The sequence below is a fragment of the Lissotriton helveticus genome, chromosome 6 (assembly GCF_964261635.1).
Source record: "Lissotriton helveticus chromosome 6, aLisHel1.1, whole genome shotgun sequence".
NCBI lineage: Eukaryota > Metazoa > Chordata > Amphibia > Caudata > Salamandridae > Lissotriton > Lissotriton helveticus.
In genome coordinates, this window is record NC_136067.1 from 488417941 (window position 1) to 488442816 (window position 24876).

The window sequence follows — 24876 nt, forward strand, 5'->3', positions numbered from 1 at the left end:
TAGGCTGGACAAGCATGTGACACAGCAATTCCTCGTGTTCTGTTAAGCACCGTTGCTTCTCACACGCCCGGTCCTTTCTCTCCCGCCGTCCAACGAAACCACGAACGGTATGCACAGTTTTCATCCTCTTACACATTGCTTTTAGGCACCATCTCTGTTTTCTACCCTCTTTTTCTCTCCCTTTACCACCATTATAAATATACTAAGCGTCCTGCCTTTAAAATTACGACCCAGTTCCTTTACATTTCCTGCAGTCATAGGCAGCACATTTCCCCCACTTGCAATAAAATTAAGTTCACCTAACGCCAAAGTTTACCACAGATGCAGTCACGGCCTGGGGCGCTCTAACTAACATAAATTAACAAGTTGCTGTGACAAAGCTTCAGAGGAACCACAGCAGCGATGCCATATGAACAGCAGGCAGCCACAACACATCTCCCCAACTTTGTGAGGAGGAACGAGGTTACAACTTCAGTGTGCGCTTCTTCGCAGCCATGCGTTCAGGGCAACTTTTCTGGGCGCGCAGGGCCCATCTGTTATTAAAAAATGCTTTAAGTGCAACAGAAAACTTCTACCAGGGCCGTAATGTAATTGCGTTCAGGGGCCTTACATGTTATCACGTGCTGTAGCATTATATTAAGCTACTGATCAACAGTGCCTACTCCTGCGTATTAATTTTGCGAGGGGGGACAGTGTTACGACTACAGTGTGCGCTCCTTCACCGCCGTGCTTTTGTTGGAATTCGCTTTAAACTGGGATGTAATGTTATTGTGTACAGGAGGCTTACATAAAGGCGCTGTCACGATGTTTACACGCACTTAACAGACCTTGCGTTCCTGGCTTCCATTTACGCTTACAATGTATATGTAACAGAGCACTGAACAACTTTGCGAGGTGGGACGGGGTTACCATTAAAACTGTTGAGATTCGCTTAAACTAGGATGTAATGTTATTGTCTACAGTAGGCTTACATTAAGCCGCTGTCACAATGTTTACACGCACTTAACCGAGCAGTTAACAACTTTGCCAGGGGGGACGGTCGTACGACTGCAGTGTGCGCTCTTTCGCCGCCATGCTTTTAGGGCAACTTTTATGGGCGCGCAGGGCCCATCTGTTGTTAAAAAGTACTTTCAATTCAACAGAAAACTTCTACCAGGGCCCTTATGTTATCGCGTTCAGTGGCCTTACATGCTATCACATGCTGTGGCATTATATTAAGCTACTGTTGAACACTGGCTACTCCTGCGTATCAACTTTGCGAGGGTCATAGTGTTAGAGTTTGCGTTCTCTGGGCCCGGTATAACAGGAGGAGGGCATGTTCTTCACTGTTAAAGTACATTCTTGTGGGGCTCACATTTGATCTTTAATGTGCTGCACAAAGAACAGACTGGTCCGTACTTTTAAATGCGAGTGAGATTAACCGTAGGGAGAAACCACATGCACATTTGACTCAAGCTGCCATATTGCATTGCTGTGCTTCTCTCCCCTGCTGCACTCTCCTGCTCTCTAGAGATGTAGCATAACGACGAGAGCTGCCATATAAGTCACGTAAATACAAAACATGTTGCATTCCAAATGCTATCGGTGTCACATTCGCAAAAGTTATAACTATTGGGATTGTAAATGACAAAGCCATCAATTTAGCAATTTTAACAACGAAAAAATAAATTAAATATGTCATTTACAAGACCAATAACTACAACTTTTCTAATGCGAGACCTATTGCATTCCAACCCCACTCATCCACGCAACGCCACTCACACACGCAACGCCACTCACACACGCAACGCCACTCACACACGCAACGCCACTCACACACGCAACGCCACTCACACACGCAACGCCACTCACACACGCAACGCCACTCACACACGCAACGCCACTCACACACGCAACGCCACTCACACACGCAACGCCACTCACACACGCAACGCCACTCACACACGCAACGCCACTCACCCACGCAACGCCACTCACCCACGCAACGCCACTCACCCACGCAACGCCACTCACCCACGCAACGCCACTCACCCACGCAACGCCACTCACCCACGCAACGCCACTCACCCACGCAACGCCACTCACCCACGCAACGCCACTCACCCACGCAACGCCACTCATCCACGCAACGCCACTCATCCACGCAACGCCACTCATCCATTTGCAAAAAGAAAAATGTCAAACTCTTCTATTGCGAGACCTATTGCATTTTCAATGCTTGTTTCGTGATGTCGCCTTTCTCCTCCTCCCCTGCTGTGTTCTCCTTGTTAGTGAAGCTCCCCAGTGGATGGCAAGTTTAGCGGAACAGGAAATAGGCGGCTCGTAATCCTAGTCCAATGCTTTCTTCTATTCACAAGACCCGTTCACCATCCCCTCTGCCATCTGTCAGATTATTGCACTTTTCATGAGGGTGCTGGTGAGGGTACTGCTTTGAGGGAACAAGCGGTGGTGGCCCCCATGCTGCATGCTTACTCCTTGGTACGGCTGCCATTTTTGATCCTGCCAGTAGATGCCATGGTATTTTTTAGTTTGGAATAGGATTCAACCTTCGACATGAAGATAGACTTATTATAGCGGTTATCGGTCTACCTAATAACCTATTCACAATAACTTGATGGCCATCCTTGAACTTTCTCTGAAACTTGGTAGGCGATTAAAGACTGGAAACTATAGCAGACATTTTAGGAGAGGACTGCATAAGCCAGCATCAACAGGACATGGAGTACTATGCTAATATTTATACTCCTGATAATGTTTTGGGTTGGAATGCTAAATATTTGCCTTGTCATTTCATTTCAAAACTTTATTCGGTTATTAAGACAGAATAACCATAAAAGTACAGTAAAAGAAAATCATGATTAAAAAGATTTACAATACAGTCGATTACAATACACCAAGGTTACTTCCACATAATTCAGATTGCAATTGATTTTCGTGATTTAAAAACATTTTTGAGGAATGAGGAAATAAATACGACACTTAAAATACTATCAAGCTTCTGTACAGCTAAAAAAGCAGGGCGACAGCGATTAATTCCCATAGTCTTCAGAAGTGGAATAACCCACGTTCGTCTAGGTACAGAATAAAATTTACAAAAGAATAATATATGTTTATCTGTTTGTACTGACAATTCATCACAGGGACATTTTATCAAAGTTTTTGACCAATCGTTCATTGCTGGGAAACTGAGTAACCGAAACAACAAGTTCAATCTAAAACGGGTTAATAAAAACCTTTCATGGTCACTCATTGGTAAGCTCAAATAAGGTTGTACATTTCTAGAAAACACGATTTGTTCGTGGGCTACTACCGTTATTTTCTTCATTTCGATCGTAGTTCTATTCTCGTGCAGATAAGTCATACACTTTTCTTTTAAGGATTTTCTAGGAATGTTACATAAAGAAGATGGTTATGTGAAATAATACCCCATACCCAATACAGTGAGGACTTTCCTCACATAACACAGCCATCTTAATTTGTGACTCTTCTCTAGCCCAACCGCATTATTAATTATCGTGCGGTTTAATTCACATTCGACAACTGTCCATATTCTGTGCCATAGTAGAATTGGGTCCGTTTTTATAATATCTTCCAAGTAAGGCTCCCCTAGTTCTACATGACAAACATATGTTGAAACGCTCTGTGGAACTGCTAGAAGGTATTTCATAAAGAGATTTTCAACATTGGCCTTGTCATATGAACGACAAATCTGTTGTGGCATGTGTATGATTCTTACTTATTCAAAACCACACCTTTCATTCCCAGGAAACTAGCTGGCATTACTGAATGGGAAGTGTGACTTGGAAAGGTTTTCCTGCATCAATTGGCACATACTTTGGCAGTTAATTTTGAGAATTAAATGTCATTCAGTAACATTGTAGGTTGTACTGTGCATATGTAATAGGACTAAACTGCAGTAATTGATGATGGCTGTTATTCTCTGTCACAGTTGTTGCGTTCATCATGGCCATTGTGATGGGGGTGAGGTACCGGAGGTCAAGGAAAGTGATGCCTGCTGGAATCGTGGCTGGCTTAAGGTCAGTTTCTTGTGTAATTATCGGTTTTAAATGTTGCATTTTAAACTCATTCAGTAGTTATAAGTGAATCATGTGGAACAGACAGATGCAGGAGGTGTCATTGGCTGCCATGGATCAAGCACAGGTAAAGAGCTGACAGATCTTCTTTAATGTCTGCATTGCCTTTTTAATGGAAAGTGCAGCAAATCTGTTTTAAACGTACAGCTGTCTAAACCAACTTAAGTAGAAAGCCTTGTGTTGTACTACCATTTTCTCTTAACTGTTAATTTGGATTAACACAAATACACAAGTCACCCATTTTACCATCAGCCCTGGAAAGTCCATGTCTAGATTACAGATTGTTGATTTGCCCTTAGTCTGACGGGATAGGCAGTACTATAGTTGTAACGAAACCCCTCCTATGTTACATACTTACTGCTTATTGTCTATTCCTCCTATTTTGTGCCTTTTTCGGTCTCGCCTTGGCAGTGCTTGCGCTGTCTCTTCGAGACATGCAGTATTCAAGAGGAAGATAAAGCTCCGCCCACTTTCTGCCTGTCTTTTTAATTGGCTTCAGTCCCTGTTCTTTGTAAATGGTGTTTTTTGATTTAATAGACTTTAGTCCCTCCTTAGTACCTCCCTCACTTCTGTTGTTACCTCCCATGAGCACTGGCCCTTCTACTCGTGTTGTTACTCGGTATGTTTTATTTACTGTTACTGGGTACTATTTTGTTAATCAGCTAAGTACTTTTCTAACCTCATTACAGTTTGTAGGCTGCGCGTGATCTTAAATAATGGTGGCCGTGCATCTTGCTGTGGGTGGCTCACCCAACTCGTTTAAAAAAAGAAACTTAAATAATGACGGCCTCCCGTCTTGTGCGCGGCTCATCTAACTCTGTTTTTTCTTTCCATATTAAATAATAGCGGCCGCACGTCTTGTTGTGTGTGGTTCAGCCAACTCAACATTTTTTTCCCATTTTAAGCAATGGGGGTGCCTCTGCCCACACACCAACATGTGCCCTATCTATCTGAGTTCGCTGCGGCGTCTCGCTCTTCCTACCCTCTCGTTATCGGCGCTCCCCTAAAATACTTCACAGGAGCACTGATTTCTGCTGTGGCTCCTTCTGTCTCCCGAGGTCCTTCCTTACGTTCTACAGTGTCAGTGCAGCTCCAAGGTGCCTTGCTCAGAAACCCATTTCAGTACGTTTTGAACTGTAATCTGCCCTCAATTAAGCCAGTGCAGGTATTGCCTAATCCATACAATAATCACACTTCTTTCAGACATAAACAAGCATTTCAACTGCAATAGGTCTTGCATTTGTTAGTGTTATATTTATTGGAGTTTTAAATGTCAATGTTTTTTTACCTACCCATGTTGCTAGAATAGGTCCCATTGGACCTCTTTTCGCCACATATAGTACTGCACCCTGTAACATGGGTTGGTAAGAAACATTGGCATTTATAATGCCAATAACTCCAACTCCCAACAAATCGAGACCTATTGCTTTTGTAATGCTTGTTTCCACTATTCCTTTGTCGAGGACTTCATTTCCACTCTCCATGAGTTTCATAAAGGACATCATTTTGCTTGTTCTTTTTGTCATAACTATTTTGGTACCTAAATAGTTTTCCTGTATATTAGATGGGAATAGACTAGCTGGGTTGTTCTGTATTTCTCTTTTCAGCAGTTGTAACTTTCAGATCATCTCTAGATTACTAGGTGTGCGTTCGCTTGCAGAGCACTTGGCGGGCCCTAAACTTATTGATGATGTGGCAGCACTTGCTAACAGTTTCTTGACCCTTCTGTGCATGTCTTGACTTGTCGTTTTGATAATTGATCATTAATATTGTTATATGTGTTTTAAGTTTTAGTTTTTTACTTTTTACATTCCTTGTTGCCCTTCTGGATTGTGTTCTTACTTCTACTAAAACGTGTTGGGTAACATATCCTTTTGTTGAGGTTAGGACTATTTCACACTTTGTTGTGTTTCCATCTCTTCCAGTACCAATAGTCTTTCATTATTTTATGCCCTAGGCACTTCTTGCTTACCCTCCCCTGGGGTTAAGGATTTCATATCTCCTCTGTAGACACTGAGCTTAATGACCATTCTTGAGAGTTTTCACGCAGGGATCATTTGTATTTTTTTTATACAAATTACAAAAACCTTTTTTAATTCTGAGGGATACCACAGATTCCTCAACTTTTGAATTCTCCCCCCTACCCCGCATGGCACCAGATTCAATACGAAAACATTTCCTACAACAGCTCCCACTCACTAGAAGGTGTGCCATTGGACACTGGAGTAGCCTAATCTCCCCTCTAGATTTTTGACACGGAGTCCGATATAGACACCCTCCCTACACGCTGGGGTAATTTCCTTTTTTTTTGTGCCCTTTGACGCTGATCCAAAGCTCCGGTCCAAAACCTTTCATCGATTTTCAGAAACTACTGAAAAGTTACGACACTCCCCGACAAAGGCTTTAAACAAAGCGGCGACTTCCGAAACAGATGTTGGTCACGTATCTGCATGATGCCTGCTTTTGGTGCTTAGGTTCCAAGCACATCTCAAAGTCCAGAGGCCAGTGCTCCCAGATAAACCCTTAAGTTATAGGAGCATTAAGCAAAGGTGTGCTTCACCAAATGCCAGAAAAGAGGTAGGCTATGTTTAAAGTCCTAAACCAATTCCTCTGAGGGAATGAGGACTCCCTGCAGAAACCCCCCCCCCACTGTCGTAAGCCCTGCCTTGTCCACTCAGAGTTGGGCAGCGGCAAAACATGTGATCGGCTTTCCATGGGGGAGGCCCACCAGTTTTAGAACTGGTGCATATAGGGGGGACTCTCTGGGTTTCATGCCATCTCAGGTCACTGCACTCAGCCACTCCCCAGGATCGCCAGGTGCATCTACCTTAGAGAGTCTCACTCAGTCTGCCACAGCAATCTGTGGCTACCCGGGCCGCCACTCCGGTGTCCACACCTCATGGGTCGCGGACTTGGTCCCTAGGACTCAGCAACCTGCCACACCTGTACCTTGTCTGCTCTCTCCTTGATGGCATGGAGTGACGGGGAGTGCGGTTGGCAAGTCTACAAATGGCGATGGTGGGTACCAGGTAAGATAAAAACAGGATAAGCGAAATGAGCAAAGGAGCCAGCTCAAAGCCCGTCCACCATGTTGACCACTCAAGCCATGCCCCTATCCATGCCCCTTGATAGCCTGAAATTGGTAATCAACTTGATTAAACCAGTCCTAGTCCGTAATGAAGTTTTCAACACTTGTCTTTGGACAGCCATGGTATAGCAGTCCTGGGAATAGGCTCAGGTCTGACCATTGCTAAAGAGACCTTCAGTTGACCCTGGTGTCTTTAAATTCAGGCCTATTTCCCGGCATCATACAGCCTCTGAGATAATGGAAACATTGATTAATTGTAGGAAGGTAGATACCTGACTATGGTTACCCCAGATTTTTTGCCTTGTGTTTAGCTGGTTTTCGACTTAGTTGGCCTGGGACACTGCTAATCAGGGCCCCAGGCTATCTGCTCTCTCTTTAAAATGGACTCCATGTACCCTAGGTGCATAACTAATTGGGATTGAATCACCTTATAAGGCCCTGTACAGTGTACTGTAGGTACCCAGGGCATAGGTGCATCCAAGGCCGACCAGGGGCTGCAGCATATCTTTTGCCACCCCTGGCTGGCCATCCAAACTGACACAACTGGCTGATCACTCAGCTGGGGCAAGGTCGTGTAATCACCCGTTGCTTGGATATAGTATACCTATATCTAAACCTATATCTTGACACATATATACCTATAAGTCACTCCTATGGCAGGCCTTAACAATCCTGGAGGCAGAGTGCTTGGTTTTATGTGAGATGGTGCTCTAGCATGAGCCGAGCCTGTCTGCAGCTTTCGGAACCATGTCCTTATAGCTGTTCTGGGATATTGCCATACCATATACTCTTAAGTGCATTATAATCCTCGCGGTTATTGCTAACTTTGGTTTGGCTTTATCAAAACATGTCGTGTAAGGTGTCATACACTTTGGAATACTAGCCCCTCGCCAGTTCTGGCGACGGGGGTAGCATTCCACCCTTCTAGAGGGCTAAGACATGTGGGTAACAGTAAATGCTGTTAATACTAACCAGAGCCTCAGCATCACAAAATGGATGCTGCTGCCACAGACACAAGTCTGGCCTCCTGCTGCTGACCGAAACTTGGCAGGGGAGGCCTGGACAAAGGGTTTCCTGTCACAGGGAGGTGTTACACCACCCCAGACAGGAGATAGTGGATTGGGGCAGGCAGGGCGAGTGAAACTAGACACTGCCTGGGGCACACAAGGTGTCCCATGCAAAATACAGTCAAACCGGTTCTGGGGCACTCCAGCCCCAGCTCTGGCGTGAAACTGGACAAAGGGAAAGGGGTGTAACCACCCCCTTCCTGGGTCCCACCCATAGGAGGGACCTAGCAGGTAATCCGGCCCCTTGATTTGGAATAAAGGTAGGAGCTGTGCCCATGAGCATTAGATTTATCCTGACTGAAACTTTGATACAGAACTCTGGACCCTTCGACATCCCACTCGACGTGGAAGACTGAAGAATCTCCCTTGTGGTCAAGGAGTGACCACCCTGTGCAAACTGGCACCATCCAGCGCCCAACGGTTTGCTTTGTTGCAGTTCCCGCCGCAACTCGAGCGACAGAGATCGACAAGACCCAGCTTCCCTGACTTCCAACAGCCCGATCCACAGTCCCAGCGAATCTGAGACCCGTGGAGGCGACGTGAAGCGTGGGGCCGGCCATCTTGAAAAGACTGCGAAGTGCTGACCGTGCAGCTCCTGAGGTATCCTCGAAGCTGTGCATTGGGGTTTGAGAAGCCCCAGCCCTGAGCAGCTCGTGCACCGAAGCTCACCCCTCCACACTCACCGAGTGCTGCGTGGGGCCCTTTTGCATTTTTGCTGCTCGACGCGTCTGTTGGTCACTTGCCCGTTGGCTAGTGGCCTCTATGACGACGAATCTTGAAAACTACTCTGCTAGTCTGGTTGCTCCAGACTGGCCCTCGCTCCCCTGAAAAGGAGCCACCTCTCTGACCTTGCTGGTCTGAGTAAGAAGCGATCTGCAGTTCCTGCGTGGGTTGCATTTGCCAAGGCCTGTTGACTCCGATCCGGAAGCCGACACCGCCGACAGCGAGAGCCTTCGTGGGACAGCTCGTGATCCACTCCTGGTCATCCTCTGTGCCCCAGAGTTCACGTGGCAGCGGAGACAAGCTTCACGACAACCACCTGATTGCGCCCGACATCGCCTGGTTCCTTCCTGGTTCCTTCCTGGTCACTGGCTAGTGACCCAGACTCTGTCCCCTCTGCTTTCAGGTACTTCACATCTTCGATCCACCCTTCTCTCCTGGCCGCCTGCAGCATCTTCATCTCCAGGCTCCATAGATCTACACGACGAAACCCGACACACTTTGGCACCTATGCACCCGCTTCCTGTGGGTGAGGTAACGATTGAACACTGGTGCTCCTGTAGTGGTTTACACCTCTAGTGTCCTAGTTTTAAGTGGCTAAGTTCTTGTCCAGTCGGAAGACTCCTAAAACAGTAACTTTGTAACTTTTACGCACCATTGACTTTGCATTGGTGCATGCGTGTGATTTTAGCGCTGCACCCGAATCCCGCGGGCTACTCCCGTCCTAACTACTGTTAGTCCAGTGTAGTCCCAGCGATTCCCAAGGCCCTAGGCCTTACTACTGTTCGTAAAGCGGTTCTTATACCACTTATTTAATATATGGTTTGAGTGGCCACCGGGCCTATCCCTAATTGTACAACTTTCATATGTTTAACTGTGCTTTTGTTTAAACGCTTGCGCCTCCGCACTCATAAAGAGTACAGATGATTATTCTAGTAATAAATACATATATTTTTATAATATATAACTTGTGTGGTGTCCTTTCATTTGATATTACAGGATTGCATATGGTGAAACAGCTGGCTTCACATGCCCTCTTGAGTTTAGCCTAAGACTGCTTAGTCCATGCTACCATTAGGATAGCTTGTCTATAAGGTTGACTTACAACCACCACCATAAGGGATTGATTGGACTGATACAAGGTGCCCCCAGAATTGTGGACATCATACATCAGGCCAACTTCTCACATTAATGTTCCGCTGTCTATTTGGAATCACACTCCTTACTACACTACATGCCTCTCAGTCCAGCTGATACAGTATCACACACTGTATTGCTTCACAGATGCAGGGAGCTGGTGTAAAGAATGATCCGAGGTCGGCATGTTGAAAGTAAGCTCTTTATTCAATAAGCACCAACACTGGCTCCGTAACGACGGAGCGTACAATCTTACACCACCTGCTGCCAGCTGTCATCTGTCAACATTCCACAGATGACAGCTGATGACGTAGGCTACAGAATACGGTGTCCGCAAGAGGACACAAAGCAATGACAACACATCCTCCTCCTTATGGAAGAAAGAAAAGCAAGGGGAGAGGTAAGGTGAAGGAAGAAGAGGAAAGAAGAGAAGAAGAGAGAAGAGCGGGTGAGGAGAACAAGAGAATGTAAAAGTATACAAACGGTGTCCGCAAGAGGACACAAAGCAATCACAACAGCTGGGTGTCTGTTGTCTGGTACTCCGATAGCTACATTAATTTCTTTCTAACCGTTGTCAAACAGTCTTTCCGCATTCTCCTCCTCTGCATCTGGTCAGAAGTATGGGATGCTTCAGGGCTCATCACTGAGCCCCACCCTATTAAACTGGTGTATGGCTTCCCTTGCCGATTTGATTGTCCTTTGTCTGGGAATTATTACACAGATGACACACAGCTGATCGTCCTGATTGCAGACATTTCTACACTGGTTCAGAAACTTTTCAACGCTTGTCTTTCTGTATTGTGATCTAGATAAAAGGCAGCTGTCTTGATTTGAATACCAATAAAACTGAAATCCTGATTTTCACAACCCCGAATTCTGTTTGGTCTCAGGCTTGGTGGCCATAGGAACAAGGCCTGGCTCAACCACCATCAAATGTTGTCATAAACGTGGGAGTGAAATTTGATGCCGATTGGTCTCTTATATTCCAAATCTCCACTGTTGTGGCCTGCTGTTTTTCTCTTCTCTGAGCACTCAAAAAATTATTGATATCCTTTCCATTAAAACAGGTATATTTATTGTCTGTGATCATCGCTACTAGGCTTGATGATACTATCTCCCTTTTAGCTAGGGCTCACAAAGGTTTGATCTACCACCTTCAACTAATTCAGAATACAGTGAGTAGACTAATCCTCGTTATCCCCACTAGGCAGTTTATTTCCAAAGATCTAAAGGACCTTTAGTGGTTTCAGTCAAGAAAGAAATCCTTAAAGCTTAGTTATAACTTGTAGAGCTTCTCATAAGAGAGAACCCTCTTAAATCAGGGAGCGGAGTAGAAGGAATTGCCCCATACAGTCACTTAAATCTTCCTCCGCTAACTACATTCAGATTCCCAACCTTGCCTGTGAAATGGAGCACCCGGTAGCCGGGAACACCAAGATGGCGCCAGCCCTCGACCGCCAAACGAGGAAGTTGTGATCCAGCGGCCTATAGAAAATATATCATAAACAACGCTACCCAACTTCATAACCTATAAACAAAAATCTATACTAAATTATGGACCCATTTATAAACCTGACATATTTTGGGCCTACTGAATCAGGTGGTCAGATTAAATCTATATACACATTATCTACAAATTATATACAAATTTATACATCTGCGGAAAGAATGTTGTCATTAGAATAAAACTTAACCATTTAAACGACCACCATTGGCGACGTGATCTAGCTAATAGTAACCTACACTTCTGAATAACCAAGACCAGCTTGTTTGTCAAAAGTAAGATTTTATTTACTAAATTATGGTATATAAGTTGATAGTTTTATAAATGAATTTTATTAGCATTGAAGCAAGTATGATTGTAAAGAAACGTGAGAAAAATACAATTTAAGCAAGTGAATCAAAATTAAAGTGAATATATAAAGTTTAGCATTTCTAAAACCTAAGTCCCTAACTGAGCTACATAGATAGAAATTAAAGTAAAGTTCTTTGAGGATTCTTACGTGCTCCACGCAATGTCCGACAGCACTTCACCCTCATCGGAAAGTCAGAAAGCAGCAGCCAGCCCATCCCTAGGGGCATGACTTTTTATACCTTTCTACGCTAACTAAACTACGCAAAGGAAAGTTTTCAGAAATCTTCGACGTCCCATTGGCTGAGAGTGACAAGTGACATGTCACCCACATTTCAAAAGTTCCGTTAGGTCACTTTTCTTAAGGACCATTGTCTTTTCTGTATGCAACCAGGAGCTTCCTAGGTTTGCTACAAATGTCTCATTGCTTCCAATTGACTTCCGCGGATGCCAAGTTAAAGGCTGACAAAATATTCTTTTTCGACCTTGGCCATGTCCGACAGAATGATGATAGCACGTCAGTTTTTGCTTTGTGAACGCAGCTTTTGACGAACATTTTATTTCAGAATGGGCGTCTCGTGACTTTTGCAGAAGTAAAATTCAGCTTTTTGTAGCTTGAGTAAATTAGGCCCAAAAGCAGGCAACTTATGCTTTCTAGTATAAAACAAACACAAGAAAAGTATTAATGTAAGAAATAATGTAGATTCTGTATCCACCCCAAGATTTACTAATTAATTAACCCACCCGATTAATCAAATGTTACCTAGCCAATGTAAACAAATAAAGCAGCGTTTATATCTACCAGTCTTCGTTAATCCATGAGACTTATATGCACCTAGAATAGTAGAAATGACATCACACAGACAAGGAAAAGCAAAACAAGCACATGCTTCTTTTAAGTTTGCAGCAGTTAGTAATGACAAAAACGAAAACAATAAATTATTTTATTATTTTGCACGAACAAAAAGATGCAACAATTATGCACGTTTATGAGCACACATGTTAGTCCCCCCATGTGTAAAGTTTAATCTAAGTTGTATTAGCACAACAAATCACAAATCATTAATATTATTATTCATGTTATGGAAATGTGACTTCACGAGTTTAAACAAAATTTTGTTTTCTATCTCGCTCCATCAACTCCCTCATCTGGTGATTAACAAATCACCACACCAGCACTCAAAATTTTGATAATTTAAATTTCTAAGAAATCGATTCAAATTCATTTGTATCAGTAAACCTAAAAGTCTGTTTCTGCATAATCTTTGGAATTAGCATAACGCTCTCTATGTAACTCCTGTAATTCGATCTCCCTTTCTTCTTCTTTTCTAAGTTTATAGATTCTTTTCTTTTCTTTCAACTGTTTCTTTCTTTTATGTAACAAACAACCTATTTTGGTCAAAATAAAAATGAATACTATTATAATCAAAGGTGCCAAAATCTTGCCAAGAATTGAACTTCCGATATCATGAAACCAGTTTTTAATTGCTTGAAACCTTTTTGAAAGTTTCCCTGTAAAATCATCTTCTTCTAAAGGAATTATCTCTGAATGCATTTGTGTAATATTCTTAATCTACATTTCAATATTCTTACTTTCGTCAGGTATATATGTACAACAATGTTGTACATGTAAAATGCCACAGACTCCTCCCTCTTTTGCTAGGAGTATGTCTAAAGCAAGGCGATCTTGAATTACCATGGATCTAATTGCAATAACTTCAACATTTACTAATTGAAACCCATCAGCTGTGTCAGTTGATAATCTATCAACTATAGTGGATAATTTTCTAATTCTCCCTGCATTTAAGGTTATACCAACAAAAGGTATTACTGCTTGAAAAATATCTCCCAGAACTTCAGTAAAAGTTTCTCTTTTAACTCTATTTACATAATTATGAATTTTAAACAATCCTTCTGAATCTCTGTCAACATGAAACACTTTAGGAAAAACAATTCCCACATAACAAGTTCCATACCAGTGGTCTGGAAGGTTGTAGTAGGCTTTGTCACCACAAACAAAATAAATCCCAGGAAAGATTGGATCCTTTCCACCTTTGAATCCCCAACCTCCCAAAATCTGATAAGTATCTTCACAGTTACTTGCACCTACAAAGTAATTATCAAAAAGTGTATTATCTCTTCTAATGCAAAGCTTTCCACTAACTGGTTTGTCTATGTGAATTGCAATATTTTCAAGCATTTTGCCATTTAACTTCTCATCCTCTTTCTGCCAGAAACTTGACTTAGTCTGCTTGACTAATTCATTCCTCTTATAAATTGCTCTTCTCTCCTCAACCATATTCAAAAATTTCTTTCCTTCAGCACTTAATTTGCAAGTTAGATTATTTTTATAAGCATACTCATAAGTAAGTTCGTTAGTAACAAGGAAAAATTCTCTCATTTGCTTTGCTTTCTTATGCTTATTTAAAGCATTATCAATCTTAATATTTGCAAAAATTTCATCATAATTTGAATAGTAATATTCTAAACGTCCAGTTTGATAAAATAAACTAGTTAACACACTACATGTTACAGCATAAGTGAGAGGAAGCATATTATATGTTACTCCCTCAGAAACAGAAGCAGGTAACTTAACGCAGACGTAGCAGTCTTTTGCATCCATTACCTTAACATATTCACTCAATAGCTTTGTGAATGTATTACTTGAAAAATCACCAATTGATTTATCTTGATGAATGTTAGGCTGATGATCAATAACTTTTGCAGACGTACTATGTTTAGTTTGGCTAACCAGAGCTTTGCTTGTTATGTTAACTTTGTGTAATTCTCTATTCATCTCCAAAGGGATAATCACAGCTAAAACCAACCAGAGCAGAATTAAAATGAGCAGACACACCAGAGTCATCTTACAGCATCTTTTAAAAACAGAACACTTTGAAGTGCTCTCCTTAACATAAGGCATTTTTGGTTAATTTTAGCCTCAAAATAAAAATAAAATAAAATAAATTTTAAAATTCTAAATTTATATTTACACCCCCCTTTTAAAATATTTTTTTTTTTTTTTTTTTTTTTAAACCCTAAACAAGATTTCTTCGACCTTATGTCATACATAAGTTTTCTTCAACTAAACAGTTTTTCTTCGACCTTGTGTCAACTAACACATTTTCTTCAGCCTTTTGCCAATTTAATATTTCTGTACTTCAATCATTGTCACTAATTTCTTGGATTTCGTTTTCTTCTTCACTACTATCATATATGTCAATAACAGGTGGAATTACTAAGTAAGTCCACTCAGGAGACTTGTATTTTTGGTTTGGTCTTACTATTCTCTTCCCTTTTCTCGATATTACTTCAATTTTTCTTCCAACTCCAACTTCTTTTCCAGGACTCTTTTGACTACTGATTTCTTCAACTTGTTCTTTTGGTTTCTTGATCAATCTGACTCTCAATCTTCCACCAGGCCAGTAGTCTGCTTTTCTCACGTACTTCTTCTTTGGTTCAGAATTATTTGATTCTGACTTCCAAGTCCTTTTCTTTCTGTTTTCACTTTCACCATCCACGTCACTTTCTTCAGTTTCGTAGTCTGAAATTTCAATTGACTCAGGAACTTATCTATTCGGCAATTTCACTCCTTCAGGAACTTCACTTTGTCTTCCATCACTGGTACTCGGTAATTCGTCTTCCTCCTCTTCCTCAATTACCCCCAACTTCCCAGATTTCGGATTTCTGTTCCTTACTCCAGAGTTTGTTCTCTGCCTTTCGATACTCTCCTGGTCTGAAACTTCTTTTTGTTCTGCTTCTTTGTCTTCGATAGAGACAACCGAATCCTCAGTTATCTTTCCTTTTAACAGATTCTCTTCACCTTCAGAATCTATTTCAATGATTTCTAAGTCTTTTCTTGTCAAACTTCCATTTACTGGCACAGTTTCCAGATGTCGACTTTCTTGTCGATCTTCAGAATCTGGAATTATTTCACCTTCTGTTTCGCCTTCTGCTTCAGAATCAGAATCATCTGTGGTATCACTTTCAACATCAGAACTCTCAGGAGTTGGTACTGGAATAGTATGACTAGGATGAATCCAGCGTTTCAATCCTCTGCACTTTACAGCATTAGTAGTGATCAAAATTATCTGCCTAGGTTTCTGCCATCTAGGAGCTAGACAATTCCTTCTCCGATGTACTTTCGTTCTGACCCAATCGCCAGGTCTCAGATCATGTGTCAAAACCTTTTCATCTGATTGTGCTTCAGTTCCCACCTGATTAGACACAGAAGTTACCATATCAGATAACCTTTTACAGTAATCCAAAATAGCACTGTCATTTATGCTCAACAGTTTACCTATAGGTACAAAAGCTTGCCTCATAACTCTTCCCATTAAAATTTCATGAGGACTCAAACCTGTCTTTTTATCTGGTGTACTTCTTAATGACATCAAAACAAGTGGAAGAGCATCAGTCCACTTTACACCTGTTTCAAGACACATTTTTCCAATTCTGTTTTTAATTGTTCCATTTATTTGTTCAACCACTCCTGATGCCTCTGGTCTGTATGCACAGTGTATTTTCTGCTCAATGCTCAAAGCTTCGCAAATTAACTTCATTAGTTTGTTATCAAAATGGCTTCCTCCATCACTCTCAATAGTGACTGGAAAACCGTACCTTGGGATTATTTCTCTGAGCATTAATTTTGCTACTGTAATTGAATCACAATGTCGTGTAGGGAAAGCCTCTACCCATCTTGAAAATAAGCAAACAATTACAAGCACATATTTCAAACAATTGTGTAAGGGCATTTCAATGAAATCCATTTGTAACCTGGTAAAGGGACCACCCTCTCGACCAATTATTCCTGTCCCCACCACTGATTTTCTGTTTGGATTCATTTGTTGGCATGACAAACACCTTTGACAAAAAGATTCTGCAATAGTTCTAAACTTAGTATTGAACCATGTTTCTCTGAAAAGTCTAACCATAGAATCTCTTCCCAGATGTGCTGGACCATGATATAATCTGGCCATGTCAGCAATCAAGCAATTTGGTAAGACTACTCTACCATCTTTGTAAACCCACACTCCATCTTCTTCACGTGGTCTACAATCTGATCTTAACCACAAGTCTTTTTCTTCATCTTCTGCTTCATTCTGTAAATCTCTAATCTCATGCCATGTTTCTACAACTGTTGTTAGCATTAATGAATTTGAATCAGTTTCTTTACTCCTCTCCCGATTGTAAGAATAATTTTTCCTTGCGCAGTATTTAGCTGTTTCATCTGCGAAGGCATTTCCCTTGGAAATATAATCAATTCCTCTAGTGTGCGCTGCACACTTAACAATGGCGATTTCTTTTGGCAATTGTATTGCTTCAATTAATCTCCTAATGAAAACTGCGTTTTTAATTGGTGATCCTGCTGATGTCATGTATCCTCTCTGTGACCAAAGTTGTCCATAATCATGTACAACTCCGTATCCATACTGACTATCAGTAATGATGGTAACTCACATGCACGAATTAAAGCAATTAATTCAGCCACTTGTGCTGAACGAACTCCTTCAAGACATGATGCTTCTTCAACATCTGCGACTGTACAAACTGAATATGAAGCTTTTAAGACACCTCCTTCGGATCTTAAGCATGACCCATCTACAAAGTAGACAAAATCCGATTCAGACAAAGGTCTGTCTTTGATGTCTTTTCTTGGTTTAGTGCAGAATTCCATAACATCTAAACATTCATGTTCTGTTTCAATGTCATCAACAATTTCAGAATCAGGCAGTAATGTAGAAGGATTCAGATTTAAACATCTTGAAATCGAAACATTATCTGCTCCTAGTATGATTTTCTCATACTTTGTCAATCTGCTACTTGTTAAATGCTGAGTCTTACCTCTTGTCAGTAATATTTCTACTGAATGAGGCACAAAAACTTTCACAGGAAATCCCATAATGATCCCCTCACTTTGTTCGAGGCTGATACTTGTAGCTGCAACTGCTTTCAAGCAACCTGGTAATGCTTTTGCAATTGGATCAAGAACTGCAGAGAAGTATGCAATAGGTTTCTTTAAATTTCCATGTCTCTGAATTAACACAGATAATGCACATCCTTCTCTCTTACTACAATATAGTTCGAAATCTTTCTCATAATTTGGCATACCTAAAGCAGGAGCTTGACATAAGCTCTTTTTCAGGTTCTCAAAAGAATCCATCTCAGCATCACTGAGAATAATTGGATCTTTTACATCTGACTTTGTCAGTCTTTGTAATGGTTTTGCAATTACTGAAAATCCACTTATCCATTGTCGACAATAACCAACCATTCCCAAGAACATTCTGACCTGTCTTTGTGTTCTTGGTGGTAACATTGCTTGAATCATTTTTATTCTCTCTATTGTTACTTGTCTTTTTCCCTTTGCAATTCTGTGACCAAGATATTTTACTTCTTGTTTGCAAAACTGTAGTTTTGCTGGGGACACTTTATGTCCTTCTTCTGCAAGGCGATTTAACAGAATTATTGTGTCTGTTACACAATTTTCTCTTGTCTTTGCAGCTATTAACAAATCATCAATATACTGCACTAGCGTAGACCTACCAGGTAAGTTTAGGTCTTCTAATGATCTTTTTAATAATTCATTAAAGATTGAAGGACTTTCTGTATAGCCCTGAGGGATTCTTGACCATCCGAGGGTCTTACCTTGGAATCTGAAAGCAAAGATTTCATAACTGTCTGGATGTAAGGGAACAGTAAAGAATGCATTGCAAAGGTCAATGACTGTATACCATTCAGCATCATGTGGAATCTGGAATAGAATTACTGCTGGATTTGGAACCACAGGACAACATGGAACGACAATTTGATTAACCTTTCTCAAATCTTGTACTATTCTAAATGTTCCGTTAGACTTTTTAACTCCCATAATTGGTGAATTACAAGGACTACTCTCCATTTCTTTTAATACACCTTGCTTGATTAATTTTTCAATTATAGGTGTAATACCTTCAATTGTTTCTGTTTTCATTTTATATTGTGGAATGTTTGGAAATTCTATTCCCTGTTTTAATGTAATCTTTACTGGATCTACGTTTTTCATCAGACCCATCTCATTTCCAGTAAAATCCCATATTTCAGATTTCACTTTTTCCTTGAGTTCTTCAGGTAAATCCTTTTCTTCAAATGCAGGAAACAATTTTGTTTCTTCTGCTTCCATCATCATCATTGTCATTCTGTATAAACCATCTTCCTCCATTGTTTGTAACTCAACTCCATCAGGAGAACAATATATTCTACAATTCATTTTACATAGGATGTCTCTGCCCAATAGATTCACTGGACTACTATTACAAACCACAAATCTGTGTTTGTCTCTGTAATTTCCAATTTCAACTGGTACTGGATCAGTTAAGTCAGTTTTAATTTGTTGATTACTTACTCCGACAACTTGGATGGTATCCCCAGAGAGAGGTAGGTTTTCAATTTCCACTGATCTAACAGTAGAACGGGTAGCACCAGTGTCCACTAGAAAAGTGATGTCTACATCATTAACTTTCCCGTTTACAAAAGGACCTGACTGGTCAACCTCAAGAGTGGCTCCAACAACACACTCTTCCTCCTCTCTCGGGCACCGTCAGCAATAATCATCAGAATCGCTGTCTTGACTTTCTGTTAATAAAAACTGTTGTGAAGCATTTTGCATTTGAACTCTTTGCTGCTTTTGCTGTTTTTGTGGTTTTATTACCTGTTCACTTCCCTGAAATCCCACGTTTGGATTATATTTTTGAACTCCCCCACAATTCGGAAAAGGTGGTTGTGGCAATTGGTCTTGACGATTATTCACCTGTTGTTGTTGCTGTTGCTGTAACTGTTGCTGAATATTAAATTCGTTTAACCCCTGTTGCATCTGTAGCTGTCGCTGCAGGTCAACACCATTCTGCATCTGTGGATTCAATAAGGGATTCTTTAAGTTTTTAGGAGGATGAGGACACTCGTCTCTCCAATGTCCAATTTCGCCACAATTAAAACAAGGTAATCTTTGTTTCAACTCCTCAATCTTTGGGCTAAATTTCTTTGGGAAATTATTATTTTTAAACTTTCCTTGTATCTGGTTTGTATTTCCAGTTTGAACAAAATTAGTGTTCTTATTACCCATGTTGGCAATCTGTTGCTCAGCCACCTTTACCTGAGCCCACATGGCTTTCTCCTTGAGCTTTTTCTGTTTTACTTCTATTTCATCGCTACAATATTTAGCCTTTCTTAGAATATCATCTACAGATAGTGATTGCCATCCGACAATGCTATTTCTGATCATTTCTCCAATTTCAGGTTTTAGTCCATAAACAAATCTATAGACAAAATGGCTCATGTCTTTTTCGTCTAGTTTTTCATAACCACTGTATTGTTTAAAGATTAACAGTAGTCTTTCATAAAAAGAATGAACTGATTCTTTTGTTTCCTGTTCTGTCCTTTCTATTTTAACCCAATCGACTTCTTTGGGTGGAATTTTGTTTTTCATCCAAACAATTACTTTTTCATAAAAATCCATTACAAGTGGATTTGGAGCACCTGTTTCTTTGATTCGCTCAGGTTCTGTTTTTGGCCAACTAATCGATATCTTGCATTCTGTCCAAAGATCTGATGGAACAACAATATCAAAAAATCCATCTAAATCAATCCACAGAACTTTTGACACTTTGATAAATCTATCGACTTGCCTGTACCACTCAACTGGTTTTTCCCTCAATTTCGGAAAGTCATTTGTAAATAACAGAATGTCCTGTCTCGACCAAGGGACATGAACATATCCTCCACCTGCAATTTCTCTCATTGGAAATTGTTTTGACAATTTTTCCAATCTTTCATCTTCCTTCTTTTTCGTCCATTTTACTCTCCATTTATTCAGTTCTCCTAACTTTTTGATATAGACGATCAAATCTTTTATATGAACTATTCTTCCCATTGAGTTCAAACTCTCAATGTCACTTTCTGAAAAGTCTAATCTGTAATGTTTCGCAAAATTCTTTTGTTTGCTCACATCAATTTCAAGTTCTGCTGCTAGATCCTCTAGTTGATCATATTTATTTTTTGTTTTCCATTGTATGCTTTTGCAAATGAACAGTAGTTCATCATCTCGATAGTAATTTAAACTATCTGGACCAATTGTTCCAATTATTAATTCTTCGATATTTGCTTTTAATTTGGCCACATCAAGTTTTGGTGTGGTTACCCTGACTTCAGGACTCCCTATATCTGATATAGCACCCATTGGTGTTTTTGGAGATAAATCCTCATTAAAGGTTAAATCAGGCATTCTCGATTTAGAAGAGTTTATTTCAGATAAGTCTGAATAAAATTTTTCAGCAGCCTTTTGAATTTCTGTATTTAAAGGAATAGTTAATCTTGTTTTGTTTGTTTCCTTTTGGTCAAATACAGGCTGAACAGGACCAATCGTTACTGGAACTGTTACAGCTTCCATGCCTTTTGTCATTCTTTTTATTAATTCTTCTTTAGATCTTAAATATTCATTATAATCAACATCTTCAACATTTCTTGCCTCTCTTGTAAAATCTTTTGGAGCTTCTCTTGCTCTTGGAGCCATTGTAAAATGTCTACCTTCATTTCGAGCATTATCAAATTCTGGTCTTCTAGGAGTTTCAATGATTTCACAATTATTTGGATAAAGTTTAGGAGCTTCATTAATTGGAGGTGCACTCGGTGAAGTTTCAGTAGAAACCACCGGAGTAGACCATGATCTAGGAGGTCTCAAAGGCTGATTCTTTCTAGCAGTTGTATATATTTCTTCCATAACTGCATCCTCAGATTCACTTTCCATAGATTTCCCTGTAGGAGTACCCATTACCATTTCCTGAATTAAATACAATCCTTCACTCATGTTTCCCTGTCTCCACATTCGCAATCTATCTTCATGAGTTTCTCTTCTCCAAGGAGGATTTTTAGAAGGTCTTTTAATTCCACTAGCTTCTCTTTGTAATTGATACATCTCGTCTTCCCACTCAACTAAAGCTTCAAATTGAGTTGGTCTCGGTTTCGGAACAAGAGCGTTCATTTTCTCTCGTAAATTTCTCAAGACTTTTACGTTAAATGAACCATCATCAGGCCAAGTTAAAACACCGTCGTTCTTAGTATAGCGTTTCCAACTATCGAACCATAAGACAGTATGATATCCATATTCACCTTCCATATACGCTGCAGGTGTTTTATACTTATGAAGTAGTTTACCACCTCGCGTTTCGATTTTCTTGTCAGGTGAAAATAAATTCTTAAACTTCTGAAATAATGTTGGCTTTTTCTCAACATGTTTAAAATGATAACTCATTTTTAAGAGTTAAATCTAATTCACAAAATCGTTCGTAAAATATTTCCGGGATGTTCCGCAAAACAACCAATCCGTGCGCGAAACACACCAACAAGCCAATGACAGTTGAGCTACGTCACTTTTCTGCTCAACCAATAAATTTGGAGTTTTTCTGAAGGACCAATCAGCTCACAGGTCGTCAGAGACTCAAGAGCCAATCAGAATATAGCTTGTGACGTAGGTCACCCAATCCCAGCGCGGCTCTGTGACGTACACAGCAGCTGCGGTTTCTCGTTTCTCACTCCTGGCGCTTACCCCTCCTTCACAATTTTTTTTTTTTTTTTTCACAGCGCCATTTTAAGAACACTTTTCAGTGTAAATTAATTCTTAACAATGACTATAAGGACAACATCTGTTCGTTTCACTATTTAGGATAGTTTACATACATTCAAGTATCCACACTTCGGAATAGACGGCGCTATTCACACTAAGGATAATATTCAATTGTCAGTAGAGTAACCCTTACCCCACCCTTCTAACACGTATAATTATGAACTCGCTTTGCTCTGAACCCACCGCGAAGTGACAGTTCTAAGAGTTCCACTTGAACATAAAATACAAATCAAACTCGCACTTTCACACTGAAAATTCCCTAATTTCAAACACACATGAAATCCGTACAGGACTCTCACCTGTTTATAGAGATCATGCACCGTTAGCAAAATAACGACGTTATCCGTACAGGGCTCTCACCTGTTTATAGATATGAAACATGTACCCGTACAGGACTCTAACCTGTTTATAGATAATCATGCACCGACGCCAATTTACCCTTCACTCAAGCTCGGATATAACTAATACTCTTATCACAGTGAGTTTTATGGAAGGCGCTTTGTCCCTATTCTCATGCTGCTTTAGTTTCTTAGAAAACCCTCACTATACAAGATTCACACCTAGCCCTAAAACTGTGCTGCTCGGCGACAACACTATGGTACACGGCGATACCTCTTGTGATACTCGGCGATATCACTACAAACAGAACAGATGGCTTGCGTGACTAATTTCTCGCCACACAATCTATACCGGTATAGCTTACAGATAGCACGAAAAACGAACTCAACATGTGTTAAAACATCGATCCTATTTCCATACCATAACACTTTAGTAACCCTTAGCAACCAACATATTACCTTGGTTACCCTTAGCAACCATCAATTTTGGTATTTTATTAAACAAGCATTAGAAAATGTCATAAAGAAAGATTTATTCAGTATTAATAAAAAGAGCATAAATCAAGAATTATTATTCATTAGCAGAATATGTAAAATTAAGCATTTCCAAAATCCTAACTATATTTCTGTCTCTACCCTCATCACCTAGTAATAAAGTAATTAATAAAAACTCCTGTCCTCACGTGTAAAGTCCATCAGCATAACATCGTCCTCCAGAATTTTCTCGAGCGTAAGCCAACTATGTGTTCTCTGAACCTATTCTTATACCCTAATTTTAGCTGAGTTAACTATTTTTCATATTCCAGCAGACGAATTCTAGTTCTCCATTGGCTGAGCCACCTCGTACCACAGTAAACTGTGACACCTCCTTCTTACATGCCCGGGCAAATTCACTAGTCCATTGTTCATTTAGAAGTCTTGGCAGTTCTTCCTTAGTCTGCTACATTTTGTAGCGACAGCTTCCTTTTAACCTTGAGCTAGTCAGCTCTAAACTCCCGTGGCACGTTAGCAAACGTTAGCAAATTTCTCCAAAGAGTCATCTTTTTAGCAGTTCAATCCAAAACCTTTCAAAATAAAAGCTCAGAGGCCTTTTCCATCCTTTTAGAATTATTTTCACTTGAGCCATTTTCATCATTAGGCCTCTTTCAGAAAGCGTCAATTTTCTGCGCCACTGTCCCTGCGCCACTTTTAAAAGGGTACTATTTTTCTGCAGCCATCTCTAAGCTTCACTTGTAAAACTATTATATAAACAAACACAAAGAATAATTAATGAAAGAAATACAGTTTGTTCTGTTGCCTCCCATCATTGCTAATAATTAACCCATTAGTCTAAATTACCTAGCAGTAAAGCACAAATAAAGCAGCATTTTATATCTACCAGTCTTCAAAATTCCATAAAACCTTATGTGCACCTAGAATAGTAGAAATGACATTACATAGACAAGGAAAGCAAAATAAGCACATGCCATTATTTCAAAAACAGCTGCTATTAGTTATGACATGACAATAGACAAGATTAATTTATTATTTTCTACATACATGAAAATGCAACATAATGCACATTTATGAGCACACATATTAGTTTCCCGCGTGTTTTGTGAAAATGCAACTTAAAACTAGGTTGAATTATTATACACACAGCACAAATTGTTAGCATTATTAATTTATTTATGGAAGTGTGACTTCACGGGTTTAAACAGATTTCTGTTTTCTATCCCGCTCCATCAACTCCCTCATCTGGTGATTAACAAATCACCACACCACCACCCAATATTTTAGCAAAGATTTTATCTAAGATGAACATGATTCAATTTCACCTGTGTTAGTATTTCTAAAGACTTATCTCATCAGTTTATCTACAATTCTCATATTGAGTTTTAAGAAACCCCTCCAGTTCTATTTCTTTCTCTTGTGTAACATACA

General features: G+C 40.2%; 1 protein-coding gene across 2 annotated transcripts in view; it reads left to right on the plus strand.

The window, feature by feature from the left end:
• The window catches only part of TMEM14A (transmembrane protein 14A), a 175449-nt gene that overhangs the window by 109510 nt on the left and 41063 nt on the right, over positions 1 to 24876 (plus strand). For both annotated transcript variants that reach the window (XM_078647936.1, XM_078647935.1), the window contains exon 4: positions 3950 to 4037. In XM_078647936.1, coding sequence (XP_078504062.1) covers positions 3950 to 4037 — 88 coding nt within the window. The remainder of the gene's footprint in view (positions 1 to 3949; positions 4038 to 24876) is intronic.